General features: G+C 52.0%; 1 protein-coding gene across 1 annotated transcript in view; it reads left to right on the forward strand.

Annotated features, from left to right (window-relative positions):
* The window catches only part of SMARCC1 (SWI/SNF related, matrix associated, actin dependent regulator of chromatin subfamily c member 1), a 64,195-nt gene that overhangs the window by 32,941 nt on the left and 10,173 nt on the right, over nt 1-21,081 (forward strand). The window contains exons 21-26 of the mRNA XM_066202484.1: nt 968-1,129; nt 8,637-8,692; nt 10,036-10,150; nt 11,122-11,276; nt 14,942-15,076; nt 19,163-19,421. Of these exons, the coding sequence (XP_066058581.1) occupies nt 968-1,129; nt 8,637-8,692; nt 10,036-10,150; nt 11,122-11,276; nt 14,942-15,076; nt 19,163-19,421 (882 nt within the window). The remainder of the gene's footprint in view (nt 1-967; nt 1,130-8,636; nt 8,693-10,035; nt 10,151-11,121; nt 11,277-14,941; nt 15,077-19,162; nt 19,422-21,081) is intronic.

Genomic DNA, 21,081 nt, shown 5'->3' on the forward strand with positions numbered 1-21,081 from the left:
GGAGCTGCAGGAGAGGGTCCGGCAGAGGCCACGTCCAGGAGATGTTCGGGGCTCTGGAGCATCTCTGCTGAGCACAGACTGCAGGAGCTGGGCCTGGGCAGGCTGGGGAAGGGAAGGCTCAGAGGGGATCCCAGCAATCCACACCAATCTCTCCAACTGTGTGCCAGGAGAAGGGCGCCAGGCTCTGTTCAGTGACAAGGACAAGGAGCAGTGGGCACAGGCCAAAGCACGCCAAGCTCCAGCTCAGCAGCAGGAAGAGCCTCTTCCCACGGAGGGGCAGAGAAGTCCCTGGAACAGCTGCCCAGGGGGTCCTGGAGTCTCCCTGTCTGGACACATCCCTGTGTCACTGCTGCAGGTGACCCTGCCTGGGCAGGGGGTTGGCCTGGGTGATCTCCAGACCTTCCCAACCCCACCACTCTGAAGTTGGAGTGGCTCCAGAAGGCCACTGAGTGCCTAAGAATGGCTGGTGTTGCTTTCTGCCCTCACTGCTGCTGATGTGGTCGCTGTTCCTCTGAGCACTGTTGCCAGTGCAGCTCTGGGTAAATTCAGTGGGAATCTTGCAGTTTCCCTGTTTTACCCGGGTGAAGTTATTTGCCTCGAATTCCCAGAGTGGACTGAGTTGGAAGGGGCCTTAAAGGGACCTCCCCTTCCACCTCCTGCAACGGGACACTTGATCTAGAAGGTTCAAGTCTTGAGTGGGCATTGGATGTGTCCGCTTGATAAAACAGTTCCTTTCAAGTTTTTCCTTGTTTTTTTCCACGTAAAACACAATTCTATGTAATTGGGAAGAGACTCTTGTCTACCACATCTGAAAGACAAAATCAACCACCCCGTGTGTCGGGAAGGAACTCAGATGTTTGAGGTTTCCCTTTGTCCCAGGGTTTACCTGCACACTGATCAGAGAAATTGTGACTTAATTTGCTGCAAAACCCCCAGAATGTCTCATTTCCTGTGTGGTGTCCCCCAGAGGAGTTTTCCCGGGTCAGAGAGGAGGTGCCCCTGGAGCTGGTGGAAGCCCACGTGAAGAAGGTGCAGGAAGCAGCTCGAGCCTCTGGGAAGGTGGATCCAACCTACGGCCTGGAGAGCAGCTGCATCGCTGGCACCGGCCCTGATGAGCCCGAGAAGATGGGTGAGTTCTGCATCCCCAGGAATGCTGCAGCCGGGCTTCCCTGGGGGCATGTTCCTCTGAGTCAGGATAAACCCCAAACGCACCTCCAGCAGGAGATGGAAGTTGTGATAGGGAGAAGGGGATGGGGTTCTTCTGCTCACTGTAGGGTTGGCTTGGACACTGAACTAAGGAATTTAGGAGTACCTTGACTTTTAGGAGTTTGGTTTTTTTTTTACTCTCTGTGTGGAAATGTTGCTTGGGATGCACAAGAGTGGACTGAGCAAAAATACCAGAGCAGGATATTCCATTAGTGGGGGTGTTGGAGGATGCTGCCTTTGCGGTGTTAAAGCAGGCTGAGGGGTTTGGCCAGTGGGTTTTAGGGTGAATCTGGTGCTCTGAGTGGGTTGCTCACTGTGGACCCAGCAGGAGAGGAATTTCTGATGAAGTGCTGGACTGGCACATGATGATCCAGTCCTGGCACTGGCTGGGCTGGAATTCTGCTGGCCATCACCTGTGTGTGTTAACGAGCCCTGGTTTCATTTCTGTCCTGTTCAGCAAATACTCTGCTATGAAGTCTCTTCTCTGAAACCCTGGCTGGTGCAAATTGGCTCCTCCTTAGTCTGGAGTGTCAAAGCAGCTCCCTGGGAAGTGAAGCCCTGTGTGCCCCTCTCTGTTGGCCCCTCGTGGCTCTCCCCAGCAGGAGGAGCAGACACAGTTTACTCCATCCCCACGGCTTTCTTAGACTTTGCTCTCCTCGTTCGGTTACGGATCTACCATCTTGTCACTGTTATTTTCCTCTCAGCCCTGCTTTGTTCAGCTGATGGCAAATGATTTTAGTGAATTTAGTGACTGGACATGAAAAGGCACGTCTGGCTTTGGGTGAAGCTGAGCAGGATGTGATGGAGCTTGACTGGGAGGCTGGATTTGGGATGTGCTCCTGCATTGCACGGCTGACCTGCTGTCACCCCGTCCAGGGACACGAGCAAGGTGCCAGATTGTGGGATGGCATCACAAGGGGCTGTTTGGTGCTCTTCAGTTATCGACTGCTACCCACGGAGGGCTGCTATTTATAGCACTTCACGCCCATTGCGAAACTGCCCAGTAAATTGGATTGCAAAATGCCATTTAAATCACCGAGATAGTTTTTAATTAGGAAAGAAGCAAACAAACCACTCAGCCCTTCTGTCACATACCTCAGTTCTGCCCTCAGTGGGACAGACTTGCCACGAGGCAGCTGGGTACTTTGGGATGGTGTGCACTGTGTGCTGGAAAGGGGAGAGAAACATCTGGAATGTGTGTTCTCAGAGCTGACAGCAGGCCTGAAGCTCTGCTGGAAGGACAAGGCTTTGGGGTTTCTTTACAAGTCAGCTATAAACCAGATCTCCGTGTTACTCCGTCTAGGGCTGAGTTTGATTCCATACTCCTTTTAAAATAAGGTCAGCTTAAGTTTAATTTTTCTTCCAGTCTTTGTTCCCCTTTCCCATGTTCTCCTTGTACAGGTGTTAAGGACTTCACAGGGTCATCTCAGTTGGAAAAGCCTTCCAAGGTCACAGAGTCCAGCCTGTGCCTGATCCCCACCTTGTCCCCAGCCCAGAGCACTGAGTGCCCCCTCCAGGAATTCCTGGGACCCATCTGAACCTCCCTGGGCAGCCCCTGCCAATATTTAATAACCCTTTTCATGAAGGAATTCCTCCTGATGTCCCTCCTGAGGCCATTTCCTCTTGTCCTGAACGTGTGCCCCTGTAACACACCGGCTGCTTTGACTTTCCCCATTGCCAGGCTGCAGGTTGGCCCTTTTTCCCCCCTTTCTCTGGGAGAATTTGTGCCCAAGCAGGACCTGGGGACTCCGAGATGCTCTCAGTGGTGTTTGGAGGGGTCTCACCCCACAGTTAGTTGTGAGTGAGCAGCGTGGGGAGCTGGGCCCAGCCCTGCCCCGGCGGCGTTAATGCGATTTGTACTGGGCTGTGACTAATGGAATAAATTAGGGCAGGAGCAGATGGTTCTCCCTGGGGGAGCTGCTCAGCCCGAGTGAACTGGGTCACTCAGCAATCTGTGGAGCCTCCCACCCCCCAGAGCTGGGCACAGGGACCCCGAGTGTCCGTGGCGGGCATTGTCCCACGGGCCGTGGCTGGCTGTGCTCGGACACTGGGGGGATTGTACCTCAGAGCAGCTGGGCAGGGAGGGAAAATGGAAACGTCTGCCTGGGCTTCCAGGTGGGAATGAGACTTCCCTGGCTCTTACATTGTCATAGAATCAAGGGGTGCTGGGCTGGAAGGCACCTCAAGGATCATCCAGTGCCACCCCTGCCACGGGCAGGGACACCTTCCACTGTCCCAGGTGAGCCCCATCCAGCCCGGCCTTGGGCACTGCCAGAGATCCAGGTGCAGCCACAGCTGTGCCAGGGCCTGCCCACCCTCGCAGGGAGCAGTTCCTTCCCAGTATCCAGTCTAACCCTGCCCTCTTTCTCTTCAAAGCCATTCCCAGTGTCCTGTCCCTCTGTCCGTTCTGTAATGGAATCGCAGAAGGCTGGCTTTATATTTAAATGCAACTGTGGGGAAATAAAAGTATCTGCTTAAGGTTCCATACCAGAATTAAAGTTCACTAGTTGCCGTATTTCAAAAATCAAATTATATCAGAGCTCCGTTAATAATTTTAAAACTATTTAATGTCAGTGAATTATAGTCGATATGGAATGGGAAAAGGGAAAATGACTGGAACAGATTGGAGGAGCTTAAGTTAATACCCAAGAATCTCCTCTTCTAAGTCTTCATTGTTAGGTTTCTTAAAAGCTGGTGGTAATTCCTTTTAAGTTGATAAAGTGAGGCTTCGGTGGGGTGATGAGGAGATGCTGTGGTGAGCGTGGTGGACTCTGTCTCCTGCTTTCATAGAGCCGTGGAAAGGTTTGGGTGGAAGGACCCTAAAACCCAGCCAGTGCCACCCCTGCCATGGCAGGGACACCTTCCACTGCCCCAGGCTGCTCCAAGCCCTGTCCAACCTGGCCTTGGGCACTGCCAGGGACCCAGGAAGATTGTCCAGAGACAATCTGCTGTAAGGTTTTAAAACAGTTCCCCACAATAAACACCAAGACCTTTCTGAGTCCTGCCCCAGTGCAGGCTGTGGGACACAGTCACTGGAGCTGCTCTGCAGCTGTGCCAGGGAAAATGGCCCGAGGGAGCAAGCAAGGATCCAGCTCTTCTGCTTGGGATTAAGCTCCAGAGAAAGGGAATAGCCAGCACACCTGTGGTGTTTAATAATTTCTGGGAAGTCTTTGTTAATGTCTCTGCAGAGGTGGTTAATGACACTGATTTCTCAAGGCAGCCTCTGAAGGGGCTGAGCATTTCAGGTCTTACTCCGTAAGTATTTCCACTGACACCTGTCCTGGGGGCCTCAGGCTGGGGCTGCTCTGTGCCAGCGACTGAGGGAATGGTGCTTTGATTTCCTGCATCCCTCCACCTGTAAACTGTGCCAGTGGAAATTAAATTTACCATTTTGTGGCTGGGTTTGATTCCTTCCCAACCGCACACTCGAGAAAAACCACACACAAGGAGGGCACATGCACACGGTTATTGCAGTCGTGTTTGGCAGGGAGATTTCTCTCCTGCTCTCCAGGGTGTGAACTCGGAGGTGACAGAAACTAAACCAGTGAATTCCAGAGTGCTCCTTAGCTTTGGTGTGTCCTGGCGGCTGGGAATGCACCACAGAGGGGTCGCTCCTCTCCTGGAGAATTCCCGTGGCTCACACAGAAGCTGCTGTGGCTTTTCCAGCTTCCCCACGGAGCCCCCCTGTTGCTGAGCCCCCCGGGCTGTGTGAGCAGCCCTGATTTATTGTGGGAAATGTAAATGATGTTTAGATAACAGCATCGTTATCATACCCAGAGCTGGGATATTTCCACAGCTATCGTCTATTTCCTCTCAATTAAATATTAACATTTCAGCCTGGCTCTGACAGGTTGTGTGTTGCCTCAGTGAAAACAGAGGAGTCTGGGATGTCTGGAGGGCACCTTAAACCGTTTGCTGAGCTGAAGCTCAGGCAGGTGACTCTGCTTTTGTTTGCAGAGCCGTGTTTGTTCCTCTCGCGACAGCGGAGGTTCTGGCTCTGCTGCTTCCGTGTCTCTTTGGTAGCACAGGGAATTTTTAGCAGGGAGATGTGGCACAGGTTTCCTTGCTGACCCAAAGTCCGTTGAAGTTCTCTCTGAAGTCCCTGGGCTTGGGCAGAAATCAGCTCCAAGTTCATGTGTTAGGTAAAAAGGGCTCAGTGTTTGTGGAGATAATGTGCACGACAGAACGGAATTCCATAGGAACGGAATTCCTGCTGATTGAGGTGGAAAGAGGGGCTTGCAGAGGTGATGATTCCTCATCTCCCAGTGGTTTTTCCCTCCTGAGAGGTGTCCTCTGGTGGCTCACAACCATCTGCCTCTTCCTGACCTAAGAAATGTCCTTTCATTTGGGGAAAAAGGGACAGGACAAGAGGGAACAGCCTCGGGGGAGACTCGGGTTGGGCATCAGCAGGAATTTCTCCATGGAAAAGTTGTTAAATATTGGCAGGGACTGCCCTGGAGGGTTTGGAGTGCCCATCCCTGGTGGTGTCCCAGGAATTCCTGGAGGTGGCACTCAGAGCTCTGGGCTGGGGACAAGGTGGGGATTGGGCACAGGCTGGACTCCATGGCCTCAGAGTGTTCCAGCTTTAATGATTCTGGGATCCTTGGTTCCCACATCCTGCAAGGTGCAGCACCAAACCTGCTGAAGAGAGTTCAAGAGCATCTTCAGTGCAGGGGGAAGGGATTTCAGGGGCTCTCTCCTTAAAGTCAAGGCTTCCCCCTTTGTCCCAGGGACACGGATCTCCAGCTGATGAATTCCTCTGGGATGTGTTTTCATTGAGCTCATTAGATCACCCAGGAAAACCAGTGCAGTTGTGTTTGTGTCTGTGCCCGGGGCCAGAGGCAGTTCTCTCACGGCTGTGCAGAAGGTCAGGCGTGTTTTGGGCTTTGTGGGATCCGTTCATTTTGGATTTAGGGATTAAGTTTTCCCAGACTCTACTGTTTTGAGGTACTTCCTGAGGAATTTTTCATGGAAACGGTGTTAACTGTTAGAAGGGGCTGCCCGGGGAGGTGGTGGAGTCCAGAGGTGTCCCAGCAAGGCCTGGAGGTGGCACTCAGTGCTCTGGGTTGGTGGCAAGGTGGGGATCAGGCACATCTTGGACTCGAAGGTCTTTTCCGACCTTAACGCCTCTGGGATCCTTTGAGCAGCCCGTGATTTAGAACCAAAAACCTGCCTCCACCCAGGCAAACTCATTTTTCCCCCCAAACAATGGGTGGTTGACCCTGCTGTCCCTTGCATGTGTGTTGTCCCACCCGTGGGACCTGGTGGCCCTGGGAGCTGCAGCCACCACGCTGTCACTGCACGTCAGGGCTCTGCAGCTGATGCAGGAAAACACTTTTCAAAACCCATTGACCACAACCTGTCTGAAGCTGTCAGGCTAATTTTAACCTGACGTTCGTTGCTGCAGCCAGAACCAGAGGAGCGAGGTTAAATCAGGATGTTTGCAATAATCTTGGTGTCACACGTCCCCTCCTCCCGAGGGTGTCCCTGGCAATGGGAAGGAGCACTTGGCTTCGGATGGTGTCCATCAGTGTGTCCTGACACAAGGGAGGATCTGAGAGCGCTGTCAGATGCTCTGTGTGCTTTTCCTTGTGAAAAATCCTCTCTGAAGAGTGGATGGGAAGCAGTTTTTCTTTTCTGGGATGTCCTGTTTGTTTGGAACTCCTGCCTGCCAGGAGGGGACGTCCGGGGTGTCGGGCTGTGCTCCAGGGAACAGGGACAGGAGGAGCGGGAACGGCCTCAGGCTGGGCCAGGGGAGGCCCAGGGTGGACAGCAGCAGGAATTTCCCCATGGAAAGGGTGCTGAGGCCTTGGAAGTGCCCAGGGAGGTTTGGATCCCCGTCCCTGGGGGTGTCCAAGGAACACCTGGAGGTGGCACTCAGAGCTCCGGGCTGGGGACAAGGTGGGGATTGGGCACAGGGTGCACTCAGTGGGCTGGGAGGGCTTTTCCTGCCTCAGGGATCCTGTGGATTTCTCCACAGCAGCAGCAGCAGTCCCTCAGCAGCTCCCGTGGTCCAGGCAGTGGTCTCTTGGCCAGAGCAGCTGTGGCTGCCCCTGGATGTCTGGAAGTGTCCCAGGCCAGGTTGGACAGGGCTTGGAGCAGCCTGGGACGGTGGAAGGTGTCCCTGCCCATGCAGGGGTGGGAATGGGATGATCTTGATGATCCTCCCCACCCAAGAATGTAAATTTATGTATTTCTGTGCAGGATTTTTTTTTGTGGTTTGAGTTCCACCAACCTGGGCACACTTGGAGCATTCTGCACTTTGTCTCCCCTTGTTTGGTTTTTTTTTTTCTTAAAGGATTGAATCCAGCTTGCTTTGTGAATCCTTCACTTTCCTGGGAGGAACGACACTTTCAAGCCCAGTTTGGAACTCTGCTGCTAGGCTTGAAAGAGCTGTCTGACAAAATCTAATCGAGATTTTCCCTGTGACATTATTGGGTCACTAAATCCTAACTCTGAGATAAAACCTGTGAGGAGGAACGTCCCCCGGTCTCCCTAAATTGAATTATGGTGGCAGATCGTTCAGATAAGTGGGTTTATCATCCTAAAATAGGCCGTGAGGAAAATTATTAGCCCTCAGTCAGACGTTTTAGTTGGTTTTTCTTATATGTGGAAGGGACTTGTGTGAAGATTTCTCTACAGAACCGTTGCTGTTCAAGAAGAACACTTCGTACCTTGTTTTTCCTCAGTGTAGCACACAGGAATTAGCAGGAAAATGAGGATTACTGAAAATGAACCCCCAGCACCAGCTGATGTCTTCAGAAGCTTAGAGATGGATCAGGGCTTGTCACCAGCAGTTCTGCATCACCCCAGTCCAGGATCTAAATAAGCTCCTTTAATGCCTCTGTACATTAAATTGTGAAATCCTGGGCCAGGACCACGAGGTTGTGCTTCCTCCTGTGTCCCTCCTTGCAGAGCTGTGGATGAATTTGGATTTCTTGAACTTCTCAACAATCCCACAAAATACCTGGGATTCTAGGACATTATCCAGCCACCTCCACGGTGTTTCCATGGCTGGTTGGTATCCCCTGATCTCCAGACCCAGCTGTCCTTACAAATCAATGTTTTATATAGCAATAAATGAATTGCCAAGGGCTGTGCCCCGGATGGAGTCCCAGCTCTTCCACCACTCCCGCTTCGAGGTGTGTCCATCCAGCGACTCCTTCATCATTATCTTTGTTATTTCTTCCTCTGTGCTCGTGGTGGTCTCACTTTAGCACCAGCTGGGTCTTGTCTGCCCTGGTTTAGGGCTGGGGGGAGATGGAAATGCCCCAGGGCAGGGCTGGGAGCAGCCTGGTCTGTGGCAGTTCAGCGCTGGCACTTTGTGGAAGCCTCTGGTAGAGAACAGCAGATTTTAGTTAAGCCCCAAAGCAGAGTGTGAGTGTGGGGAGTGGCTGTGGGGACAGTTCTAAACCCTTTTTGTTTCTCAGATGGAGCTGAGGAAGAGAAGATGGAAACGGAGGCAGAGGGGCAGCCAGCAGAGAAGGTGAGTTTGGGTCTGCTGGCAGGAGGCTTGTGGCCCTTCAGTCCTGAATTCAGGAGTTTTAGGGTGCCTGTGAGACAGGGGACAGTTGTGACAGCTTGTGTCCTCACAGGCACAGTGTCCATCCTCCACAGAGCCTCTTCTCACTGATGGAGTCTGAAATCACAGCACTGAGGCATCAGTGGGCTGTTCCTGCTCCTGGGGGAAAAGGGCTGGGGAATGGGGACATGCTGTGGGAGCTGGGATTGGAGTTTTGGGCCTCTGGGGGATCCTGGAGTGTCCCCTGCAGGGCTGGTCCTGCACAGGGGCTTGGCCAGTGCCTTGCACCGAGGCTCTCAGGACTTTGGCTCTGGAATCCTCTCAGCTATTCCACAGGCAGTTCTGTCCCGGGGCCTCCAGCTGAGCTGCCCAGGGACAAGCCTCCCCACGGGAACTCTCGGACATGGGTGTGTTTGTGTCCTCCTGGTGCTGCAGGTGATCCGCCCGGCCCGTAAAGATCAGATATTCGATTATCTCATTACACACACTAATTATCATTATCCTTCAACCTCTTGATAATGACCGCAGGAACACATTTGTGGCTTTTTTCATAACCCGTGTCCACAGACAGGTACCTCAATCTGCAGTGAGTGTTTCAGACATGAACTGGGATTAAACTGCTACCCTGGAATTCCAGGGTGGCAGTTTAATTACTGCTAAATTATCCTGACATTTAAATGACTACTGTTTTATTTGTTTATATATTAATATAATGTTGTTTCATGTGCATTTTAATAAAATCAATGTTTTAATTATATATGTAAATTTAATTTTAAAATATTTGGGGGTTTTATTTATTATTTAATTCCTGCTGCTTTCCTGATAAGTAAATGGGAGTGGTTTTTTCTGGAGTCTGCAGCAATAGGAGATATTTCTTGTTGCTTCCTACATCAGATGAGGAGTTCAGACTAACCTGAGGCTGATCAGTGCAGCCTTGGGGTTATTTCCCACTTTGTTTTTGGGTAGTTCTTCTGCCTCCCTGATATACAGGGACATTTGGGAAGAGATAAGTGAGGAAACTCACTCAAGGCTTGGAAATCTGCATATTCCCAGACGTTCCATGATTCTGTGATCTTAGTTGAGGAGTTTCTGTACCCACAGAGTAACCCAGCTCGGCCTGGGTCACCGGACTTGGTCCAGTTTACTGTCACTCACATCTTGGGTTGGTTTGTCAAATTTGCCTTAAGCGACAGATTAAAACGTAATCTCTTCCATTGTGGTAATGAATTCATCTGAAGGCCACGAACAAAGTGAACAGAGAATGTCTCCTCTCCCTGCCACTGTCCAACCAATGCCATCCCCTTCAGGTGGAGAGCAAAGCCGAGAGTGAAACTGAGGAAGGAGAGAAGGTCTCGGAAGGGGAAACCGAGCGGAACGCGGAGAAGGAGCCAGAGAGCGAAGGGGCTGCAGAGCCCAAGACAGGTAAGAGCTGCCCCAGAGTGCTTGGGACAGCCCCCAAACCCAGCTGGGAATGTTCCCTTGGCACCTCGGGCTGCTCAGCACAGCAGAGTCCGCTTGAACCTCCCTGCGGAGCTCAGGCGCCAAATCCCTCCCTGAGCTTCCCAGCCCTGGGCATGGGGGGAGGAATTGCGGCTCCAGAGTGTCTGGGGGTCGTAGAAATGGTGGGGGGTGCCCATATTGCACAAGATTTGATCATTTTGGATGCAAAGAAGCGGAATTGCTGGTGGTGTTTAAGGTTGGACAGGGCTTGGAGCAGCCTGGGACAGTGGAAGGTGTCCCTGCCCATGGCAGAGAAGGCACTGGTGGCTTTAAGGTCCCTTCCGACCCAAACCTGGGATTCTGTGCTCACTTCTCCCCGTGGAAGTTAACAGTTCAGCTCAGTTTCCCTGGGAAGCGATGCAGAGCCTGGGTTTTGACAGGCTGAGGAGTAACAACATCTGCATAAAACCCGTTTCTTTTTAACATTTCCCTTGTGCCTCATCAAATCGTGGAATGGTTTGGGTTGGAAGGGACTGTAAGGATCGCCCAGTGCCATGGGCAGGGACACCTCCCACTGTCCCAGGCTGCTCCCAGCCGCAGCCTGGCCTTGGGCACTGCCAGGGATGGGAATGGATGTATTGCTGTTTTCCTGCAATTTAGATGCAGGTTTTTAGCACCATGTGGATAAGGAGTATTCGGGTTTGATGGAGCTGATTTGGAAATGGTGAGGGGGAGCTGATGGCAGGTGCTGGATTGAGAGGATGGGAGTGAAGAGCAATTCAAGTTGCCCCATTTGTCGGATCAGATCCTCTCCAACTGGGGTTCCCCTGTCAGCACATGGATGGGGAGCAGTGCTGGAGCCGAGGATGAGTTAATTAGTGCCTGACTAATTAGAGTGGAGCCCTGCCATGCCAGGAAGGCGTGTAACGGGCTGGGCTGGGAATGTCTTGCAGAGGAAAAGGAGGCAGAGGAGAACAAGGAGAACCTTGATGGCAGCAAAGACAAAGAGGCCGAGGCTGGGAAGAAGAAAGTGGAACACGAGATCTCGGAAGGAAACGTGGCCACAGCTGCAGCTGCTGCCCTGGCCTCTGCTGCCACCAAAGCCAAGGTTGGTGCTGTCCCCACACCCTGGGCCAGCAGAGCTGTGCCTGGAGTGCTCCTGGGTCCCAGAGCTGCGGGGTTCACCCTCTGATCCCTGACGCCTCACAGGAGCACAAGGGCCGCCTTGATTTCTCCTGCCTGAGCCCCCGAGGGAGATAACAAACGGTTTTAATTAAGCTGCTCCCTGGGTGATTGTGAGCCGGATGAACCATCCCTAAGGAATAGCCCCAAAATGCGTGACTTCTTGGCAAAGCTTTTGTCAGTTGTGGTGCGGAGGGGCACAAACCCTTCCGTGGCCTCTCGTGCTGCCCCAGGGCTCCACACAAACCCCCTGGGCTCTGTGTGGAGCAAACGCAGAGGGATGTTCAGGCCTGGCACTGCAGCTTTCACAGACACCTTAATGATTCTCTGCTTTGTTAAGGGTTCTGTTAAAAGCAGGTCGGTGTCTCCCCTTAATCTCCTGTTTGTGTGTGGTCTCTAATGAGCTGTGTTGAATCAGCTTTTCTTTACCCTGTAATTACTAATTGCACGTTGTCTTGCCTTTCCTCCTTGCAGGAACCACACTGCTTTCATTGCTTTTAGAGTGTCTTTTCCAGATTTGTTTTCTCTTTACAAGTTCCTTTGGATTCAGGTTTTAATTTGGGTTTTTAAATCGCTCTTGGATTCAGTGCCACATTTCAGGTCCACCTGCTTTATGGAAACCAAGAGCAAAGCATGAGTGCTGTTTATTCCTGATGGATTTCTGTGGACAGAACGAGCTGTTGTGTTCTATTAACTTTTCCCCTCTGATCTTTGACTCTTTAACTTTAGACTTTTCCCCCAGCTGCAGAGTGAGGATGGTGGGTGATGTCCTGTGCAGCCCCTCCTTTTGAACCCAGGAGAGGGGGGAAAATTTTAATTCTTACCTTTCAAACCAGGCTGTAAAATCCCACATGGCAGACAACTCCCCGTCCATTAAAATCCCCGCTGCAGGCCAAGCTGAGGTTCAGTATTTTGAAGTGCAGAGTCCAGATTGGCTCCCTTGTGCATCTCTTGGAACCTGAGGGTGGCTCCCAGTTCATCACACTCACAGATAATTCTCTGCCAAGTTGGGAAAGCCTGCACCTCTCTGAGGAGACGTGAGATTTAATCTGTGTTTTATGGAAGGCCGCTTGCTCCAAATGAAGATGAGCTGCTGCTCCCCTTCCCCTGGAGATGAGGAGTTGGGGGAGCAGGCACCTGCCTGATGGCACTTTTCATTATGGCAGTAATAATGTTCTGGAAGAGCTTCAGCTTTCCATTACAGGGAATAATGTATTGTAATTAGGAGGTTGACACTTCAGAGTAGAATTCAGGTTCAACAGGGATTTCTCTTCCCACTCAGTTAAAAAGCCAGACAATATTAGAGCTTTGGGTGGTCTGTGTTCTTGTCTGGGGGAGTAATTAAACTCTTCATCATAAACTCTAGGCCTGGTCATGTGAAAAGCTGTTTTCCTTAGGATTTGATATCAGAGGAATATTGCAGCTGGATTCTGAGTGAAGATGGGGGCTAAAGACAAGTGGTTTAAATGAGGGCTTTGTTTGGGGGTGGTTTTTTTCTGTTCGTTTTTATTTTGTTTCTTTTGGGATCCATGGCTCCCAGAAGTTGAGTTGTGTTGTTTGAGAAACGGTGAATGTGAATGTTCAGGGTGAGACTCTTCATTTCATGCAGACCAACAGTTTAAATGTGTTTTCACAGGTTCTGGTTTCTGAACAGGCAGCATTAGAATTTAAGTACCTTCTGCTGATTTTCCTCTCAATGGACACCCAATGTGAGCTGGTTTTCCCTTTCTGTGCAAAAGTATCCCTGGTGGATCCTGGCCTGGGCTGCTCCAGCTGGGACTGAGCTGAGGGGACAGGGATGGATGGGAGATTGGGAGTTGGGAATTCCTGGCTGGGAGGGTGGGGAAGGACTGGGATGGAATTCCCAGAGCAGCTGTGGCTGCCCCTGGATCCCTGGCAGTGTCCCAGGCCAGGCTGGACAGGGTTTGGAGCAGCCTGGGACAGTGGGAGGTGTCCCTGCCATGGCAGGGGGGGCTCTGGATGGGTTTTAAGGTCCCTCCCAAACCATTTATGCATTCCGTGATTCTTTTTTATGGAATCATTTAGGTTGGAAAGCCCTTTAGGATCACTTGCTCATTTATGACTCGAGGCTGGTGCAGTGATGGGTTTATCAGGCATTTCAAACTACCACTGGATTTATGTTCCTGATTTTCCTCAGCTGCAGCTGTAGGGATTTGTCCTTTGCCCGCAGAAAACCCCGAGTAATGCCAGGCTGAGGAACAGCCTCTTTGAGTCTCTCTAGGAAAACCTCAGGGGTAATTTCCATTCCAAGGTGTGTTTTGAGACGTGTCCTTTACCTAATTGTGTGCTTTGAAAAGATGTTCATCCCATTTCATTATTAAAATTGCATATGTGAAATGTTTGGTAGAAGACCCTGTATCTCCAGGTGATTCCCTCACTCTGAATTTTCACACAAATGAGTTTATTTTACTAAACGGTGTTATTTGACACAGGATTTCCTGCTCTGTCAGCTTTGTTTCATTATTCTGTGTGCAGCACTTTGGTCAGTTTCGGAGCAGCTGCTGGAATTTCACAGGGATGAGGCGTTAGATGAGTTCGGGGTCACTGGTTCTCTCAGAGCTGGTTTGAAATTCAGTTTAGAGACTCGGGAGTGCATTTACCCACATTTACTGAGCCCTCCTTCACTGCTGGTGGGTCAGGGAGGCAAATGGCACAGTGTCACCTGGGTTTGAGAAATTCTGATTGTATTCAGGGTTCCAGGGAGGGTTTTAATGCTGCTTTCCTCCAGCTCTGTCCCAGTTCAGAGCCAGTTTGGGGCCCAGCTCCCTCAGCAGGGGTCTGTTTGCAGCTGGAGCTGGATGAGCTCCAGCTTTTCCTTTTTTTTTTCCTTCTTCCCCTCAGCCCTCACCTTTTCCCTTCTGACAGCCCAGCCCTTGGATGTGTCAGGAAGGCTTGGCCACATCTGTGCCCGTGCATCCAGAGCCCCCCAAGCAGGGCACGGTGGGTGCACTCTCAGTGTTCTCATTCTGAGCCAGCAGCTTTCTAACAAAAACAGGCAAAGGCATCATGACCACGCTTGTCACGCTCTGAGGGTGTGAAACACTTCCGTGGCTGCCTCGTGCAGCAAATATATAGGCACAGATCTCTGGTGTTATTTCTGTGTGTATATAAATGGGATGGAGTTGATCCTTATAAAGAATCAATTTGCCTTTCTGCTTGAGAAAAATCGGTTCTAATGGCGAAGACGAGGCAGTGCCATCTCCCTGCTTTGGGGTCGTTCTGGGTCACAGCCTCCTGTGTGTGTGTCCTGCTGGGAGCTTTTTGGGTGACCCTCAGCTGACTCCACTGAGCAGACCCTTCTCCCTCCTTTGCATTCCCACTGGAAGCGCTCCCAGTGGTGGGAAGGCAGAGCTGGACTGCTCCAAGCATCCTCCACACCTTTTCTATGAAACTTTCACACCTATTTATTTGATTAGAACCTTAATAATCTTCCCAGCGTAAGATTTATAATCTAATTCCCTGGTTTCAGCCCAGAAGTGGAGTGGGATGGCTGAAGCTGGACGATTCCCTCCCTCCAAGCCCTTTGACTGTGCCCAGTGTCACAGAACGACCCCTGTGCTTCTTCCTCAGCACCTGGCAGCTGTGGAGGAGAGGAAGATCAAGTCCCTGGTGGCCCTTCTGGTGGAGACTCAGATGAAGAAGCTGGAGATAAAACTCCGCCACTTTGAGGAGCTGGAAACCATCATGGACCGGGAGAAGGAGGCAGTAAGTGGGAATTTTGGGATTAAATCTCTCACTGCGAAGATCTGTGTGCCAACATCTGGAAAACCAGCAGCTCCTCTCCTTTGCGTCCTCCTCCTTCAGCTGGAATCCGTAATTCCCTCCCACAGTGGCATCTGAGCCCTTTCCTCCTCACTCCAGGCAGGAACGTGGAACTGAGCCTTTCTGTGGCCTTTTCACATGGATTGTATCTGACCTAAGAACAGCTTTTCCCTGGAAAGAGTGGAAGGGCTGGAGCCCTTCCTTCCCCAGGGCAGGGAACCAGCCCTGTCCGCCTTTCCCCCTGACCCTGCTGAGGAGTGGGCTCCAAGGAGAGAGTTCAGGGTTTTGGGGACACTCTGAGCAGCTCCTGGGAAAGCCCTGGAAGGGGAATGCTCAGGAGTGACAGCCTCACTTCGTGGTTTGCCTGAGCTGGGGAGGCAGCAGCAGCTTCAGGAGAGGAGAAGGGAGGAGTGAGGTCAGGACATGGAGGGGAGCTGTCTGGGGCTGGATTACTCAGGAATTACCAGGAGTTGTGTCACGTGTAGTGCCAGAGGCTTTGGAGAAGTGCTTCCTCTCCAGCTGCATGAAAGATGACGCAAAATCTCATTTTTATCAGAATGGCCAGTTCCTTGTTCCTTTTTTTTCTGTTGTGCCTCGTTGTTGTGAGTAGACAGTTACTATGGATGGGTTGAAGATTCAAGCTGGATTATGTTGATTCATAATTCCAGGAAATTTCCACATTTGCCCTTCTGTGTGAATTTAATGGAATTACACTCCCATTTGGCATTCATGGAATCCTGTCTCAGGCTGGAAAGGGGATCAGGTCCAACTCGTGCTCCTCACAGCACCCAAAACTAAACCCTGTGGCCAAAGAGCATCATGCAGGCATTCCCTGAGCTCTGCCACCTCCCTGGGCAGCCTGGCCACCCTCTCCGTGGAGAACCTCTTTTCCAGCCCAGAGTTCCCCCTGATCACACTGATGGAGTTTGACAGGATGTGGACTCCTCTTGGAGCAGGATGTCAGCAGGAATTTCTGGATGGCTCCGCATCCTCCACCCTTTCAGTCCATGTTTGATTGGCAGCTCAGGAAATGGACCCAACTCTTTTGGAAAGGTTCCCTGCAGATTCTTTCTTTGGGGGATATATTCCATTAGTGACAGGGAGGTTTTTTTTTCCCCTCCCTTTCGAGGCATGTGACATTTCCCTTTTTAAAAATGTGCATACAGATTTTTTCCCCTCGGCTTCCTGGTGGTTAAATTCGGTCTTTTCACCTGTCATTGTGGATATTTAGTGGAATAATTAAAGCAGAAAAACCTCCTTGCTGCCACTGCACACTGTGCCTGCCGTTCCTGCTGCCCTGGCTTTTCCTTGCAGGGAAGGAGCAGGGATTGGGAGTGTTGACAGGAATCAGTGCTGCAGACTGCAGGGTGTTAACATTTCAGGCAAAACACATTTATTTGTGTTTGAGCTGAGCAGTGCCAGCGATGCCAGCGCCGAGTGTGGGAAAGCAGGGCCCTGTTGGTGGAGCTTTGCTGACCCAGAATTTCTAATGGCACCTGAAGCTTTGCTGGTTCTTTTCAGGGAGGAATCCCTGAATCCCAGTGGTTGGAAAAGCCCTCCCAGACCATGGAGTCTGAGGTGTGCCCAATCCCCACCATGTCCCCAGCCCAAAGCTCTGAGTGCCACCTCCAGGGATGGGCACCCCAAACCTCCCTGGGCAGCCCCTGCCAAGGCCTGAGCGCCCTTTCCATGGAGAAATTCCTGCTGAAAGGAAGTCCTGTGCAGGAGGTGAAGCTGTAGCAGTGATGTGCTGTATGAGCGAACATGAAATGCTTTTATGGCCCCTCCTGGTGCAGCACAGTGCAAAAACAGCTGTTGGGGGATTGTCAGGTGTGACACCCAGACCCACCTCCCTGAATCCCTGCCCATTTCCTGAGTGGGCTTCTGCAGGGAGACTGCAGGAGAGGGTCCGGCAGAGGCCACGTCCAGGAGATGTTCGGGGCTCTGGAGCATCTCTGCTGAGCACAGACTGCAGGAGCTGGGCCTGGGCAGGCTGGGGAAGGGAAGGCTCAGAGGGGATCCCAGCAATCCACACCAATCTCTCCAACTGTGTGCCAGGAGAAGGGCGCCAGGCTCTGTTCAGTGACAAGGACAAGGAGCAGTGGGCACAGGCCAAAGCAGGCCAAGCTCCAGCTCAGCAGCAGGAAGAGCCTCTTCCCACGGAGGGGCAGAGAAATCCCTGGAACAGCTGCCCAGGGGGTCCTGGAGTCTCCCTGTCTGGGCACATCCCTGTGTCACTGCTGCAGGTGACCCTGCCCCGGGTGATCTCCAGAGGTCCCTCCCAGCCCCACCACTCCAGGGTTCTGTGGAGGTGACAGGAGCTGACCTTGGTGAAGGTTCTCAGCCTCATTCCAGCTGCAGGAATGGCTGAGGTTGCAGAGCAGCTGCAAGTACTGCTGGAGTTCCCATTGGAAAAATGTTTTACTGGAAAAAGTTGTTTTAATGCCAGCCTGGGGTGGTGACAGAGCCTGCAACAGAACCAGGGTTTGGGCTCTCTGCTGGAGCCCAAGCTCAAACTTGGCTCAGCTCTAACACCAATTCGTGTTATAATTTATATTTTTGTGCATTTTTTTCCTGTCCATCTGTCTTTCCTCATCCCAAGCACGGGGATTGTGTAGAAGGGAAGTGTTCCCTGGTTTTCCTTCTCCAATGTGAATTTTCAGGCACTGGCTGCTGTTTGGGCATCCTTGTAAAGACTCCTTTAAACTGTAGGGGGATGAGGTGCCACGAGGAGAGCAAAGCAAGGCCACAAAAGGGTCTCAAAGGAATAATAAAAAAACAGTGTTGCCTGAGCCTTTGTTTGGGGTCATTTGCAGGAATTCCTCTCCCAGCTGTCTGCCACCTCGGGAATGTTTCCCCACACGCCCCATTTCCCCCGCTGGGGAGGATTTATCGGGAACTTCCCTGGGCGTATCAGAGTGTCCCAGGAGAAAAGAGCCGGGGCAGCGTGAATGATGCCATTGTGAGCCCTGCAGCAGCCGCTCCACCCCGGCCAGGAGCATGTTTAATTCATGAGCTCGGCCCATCTGGGGCTGCTGAATGCCGCCTCTGTGGAGCTCCCTTCCTGCTCCCCATCCCTGCCTTGTCAGCAGCCAGGCTGCCAGCACCGGCTACTGAGGGAGCTTTGGGATTTTTGGAGAACTCGTGCTAGGTGAGAGTCTCCTTGGCAACGTGCTTTTACAGCTGAACTGTGGAGCGTACCTGGAAACACTCGTTAGATATTTGTAAACCAGTCACGCAAGGCCCGCTCCGGGTGCCCGAGAGGAATAAGGTGGGAATGTGTCGATATTCCTTAAATAAGTCAAATATCACTTCCTTCACCAGAACAACTGATCCAACGTACAGATGCCTGGGAGCAGGAGATGCTTTCTGTGGCTTTTTTGTCTTTTCGTGCAATCTCACACTGGTTTGGGTTGGAAGGATCTTCTGGAGCATCCAGTTCCACCTCCCCTAGGCCAGGTTGCTCAGGTCCCACTCTCTACATGACTTCACAATTAATCAAAGTAGCCCGTTTCATGTTAATTGGCCTAAATGACATGAGGGTTTTTTACATAAAGCTCTTAATAGTGCAAATCACTGGTGTCTGGCTGCTGTGACATCCAATTCCTGCGCTCAGAGGATGGAGGAGGATCCTGCCTGTGATCCCTGAGCTCCCGCAGCTGCACACACGTCCTGCTTCAGGCTTACCTAGAAAATCCCCTGAGGTTCCTGCCCTCCCTCATTCCAACATGCAGAAAACGGAGAGAAAAACCCCCGGTGTGTTCCAGAGCTGTGTTAGGGCTGAGTTCTCGGTGCAGAGCTCAGTGAGTAACCAGCTGTGGTGCTGAGGGCTTTTAGGACAGAGCCAGGTGAGTTCAGGAGCCTTTCCCAGAACCCGCTGCAGATGTCACAGGACAGCGGTTCAGTTTGGCTTCGGTGGGGTTGGGATGAGAGGCCTCCTCCAGCCCAGCTCCCTGACTGGCAGCGTTAGGATCTTTGAAATGCATCACTCCTGACTCACCTGTGCCTTCTGTCCCTTTCCTGGCACAGCTGGAGCAGCAGAGGCAGCAGCTGCTGACCGAGAGGCAGAACTTCCACATGGAGCAGCTCAAATACGCCGAGTTAAGGGCTCGCCAGCAAATGGAGCAGCAGCACAGCCAGAACCCCCAGCAGCCCCACCAGCACCCCAGCGGGCCTGGCATGAACCCCCTGGGGGCACCAGCACACCCAGGGCTGCTGCCCCACCAGCAGCCCCCGCCCTACCCCATGATGCACCACCAGATGCCACCTCCTCACCCACCTCAGCCAGGTAAGAGCTGGGAGCAGGGAATTCCTGCCCTCCGTCCCTGAGCAGGGAGCCCTGGGCTGCTCTGGGTTGCTGGTTTGTGATGGTGCCGCTGTCAGGCAGAGTTTGCTGGGAAGATGAGCTTTGCTTGCTCTGCAGCTTCCTTACGGAGCTTTCGGCCCCACCCGAGGTGTGTGGATGGGGTGTGGGGAGGAGGTGTCCTAGGGAGTGTGGGAGCCCCAAAAGTCAGGAATGAGGGAGGGACAGGCTCCCCCCAGCAGTGCCAGGGTGGGAGGCAGTGGGCACAAACAGGAGAAATTCCTTCCAACCACAGGAAAACACTTTTTTTTCCCTGGGAGGCTCATCAGCCCCAGAGCAGGTTGTGTGGTAGGGCTGGGAGTCCCCTGCCTGGGACGGTCAAGCTCTGAAGTGAAACATGAAGCTTGCCCCAAGCACTTCCAGATGTTTTCAGGTTACTTGTATTTCCTTAGACTTGTTTTATACTTGGTGATCTGAGCGGATGCTCCTTCGAAAACAATCACTCCTCGAATCCTCGAGTTCATGGCACACTAAACCATGTACAGGAATTAAGGGGAGGGGCTAGGATGAGCAGGAGGGGCAGGAAGATCCTTAAGGAGCTTCCTTTGGCAGGAGACCTGACTCTGAGAAGTTCCTGTGTCCTGGCTGGATGTGTTTGATGCCAGGGGAGGGTCACCTGGAAGTCTCCAGCCCAGCCTCTCCTGCTGAGGGTTGGGTATCTCCAAGGGTGGCTATTCCTGATTCCAGAGGGTGGAGTGACCAGGTGATGATGTGAATTGGCAGCTTTGACTTGCCATAAAGGATGTTGAAATGGTGATTTAAACTCAAATAACGGTGTCTGGCACGTGGGAACCTGGCTGTGGGACTGGATGCAGCCAAGGAGGAGCTTGACCAAAACCTGCTCCAGAAGAAGAGCTCATCAGTTGTTAGCCAAGAATATTTGGGAAGAATATTTTGGGAAGAATTTTCATAGGCAGCTGCTGAAGAAGCTGGAAAGTTTGGGTGTCATAATCCAAACAGAACATGGCGACAAGAAGCTGCAGGAGGTTGAGTTTTCCTCTGGAGACAAAAAGTGTTTGGTTTGGGAAGGAGCAGAAGGGCCCAGGAAAACAGCAGGATTTGCAGGTGACCAGGAACATGGGAAGTATCTAATCCAACTGGATCTGCAGAGTAATCAAAGTGGGTTCCCTCAGCAGGGCCAGAGTACTGGTGACACTTCAGGAAGGGAAGAGTTGTCTGGTGAGGCTCAGGCTCACTCTGGTTTTAGGGCTCAGGGAGTTGCTGGGTTTACTATGGACAAAAATCCTGGGACTGTTGGGGAGCTGGTTTGGATTTTGCTGGAATTGGATTGGGAGCGTTAGTTTTAGACTCAGATTTAACATCCTGGCTCAGTGGGTCAGTTGTGGGGTGTGGACAGCTCAGGGCTGCTCACGTGGCTGTGAAGGAATAACCTGGAAAGGGAAAGCTGGCAAATGAGGGCAGAGGGAAGGAGGGAATCCTGGCACATGTGTACACAGCTCTCCCTTCTGTGGAGGCTGGCAGTGGGACAAGATTAAAGCATTGCTGTGTTTATTCACCGGGGACTGATAACTGCTGACCGCCCGCCGATGTGTTCCCATCCTTGGCTCACACTGCCCTGTGCTGC

This window comes from Chamaea fasciata, unplaced genomic scaffold (assembly GCF_029207755.1).
Source record: "Chamaea fasciata isolate MVZ Bird 193981 ecotype frontalis unplaced genomic scaffold, bChaFas1.0.hap1 SCAF_1, whole genome shotgun sequence".
In the NCBI taxonomy this organism is placed as follows: Eukaryota; Metazoa; Chordata; class Aves; order Passeriformes; family Sylviidae; genus Chamaea; species Chamaea fasciata.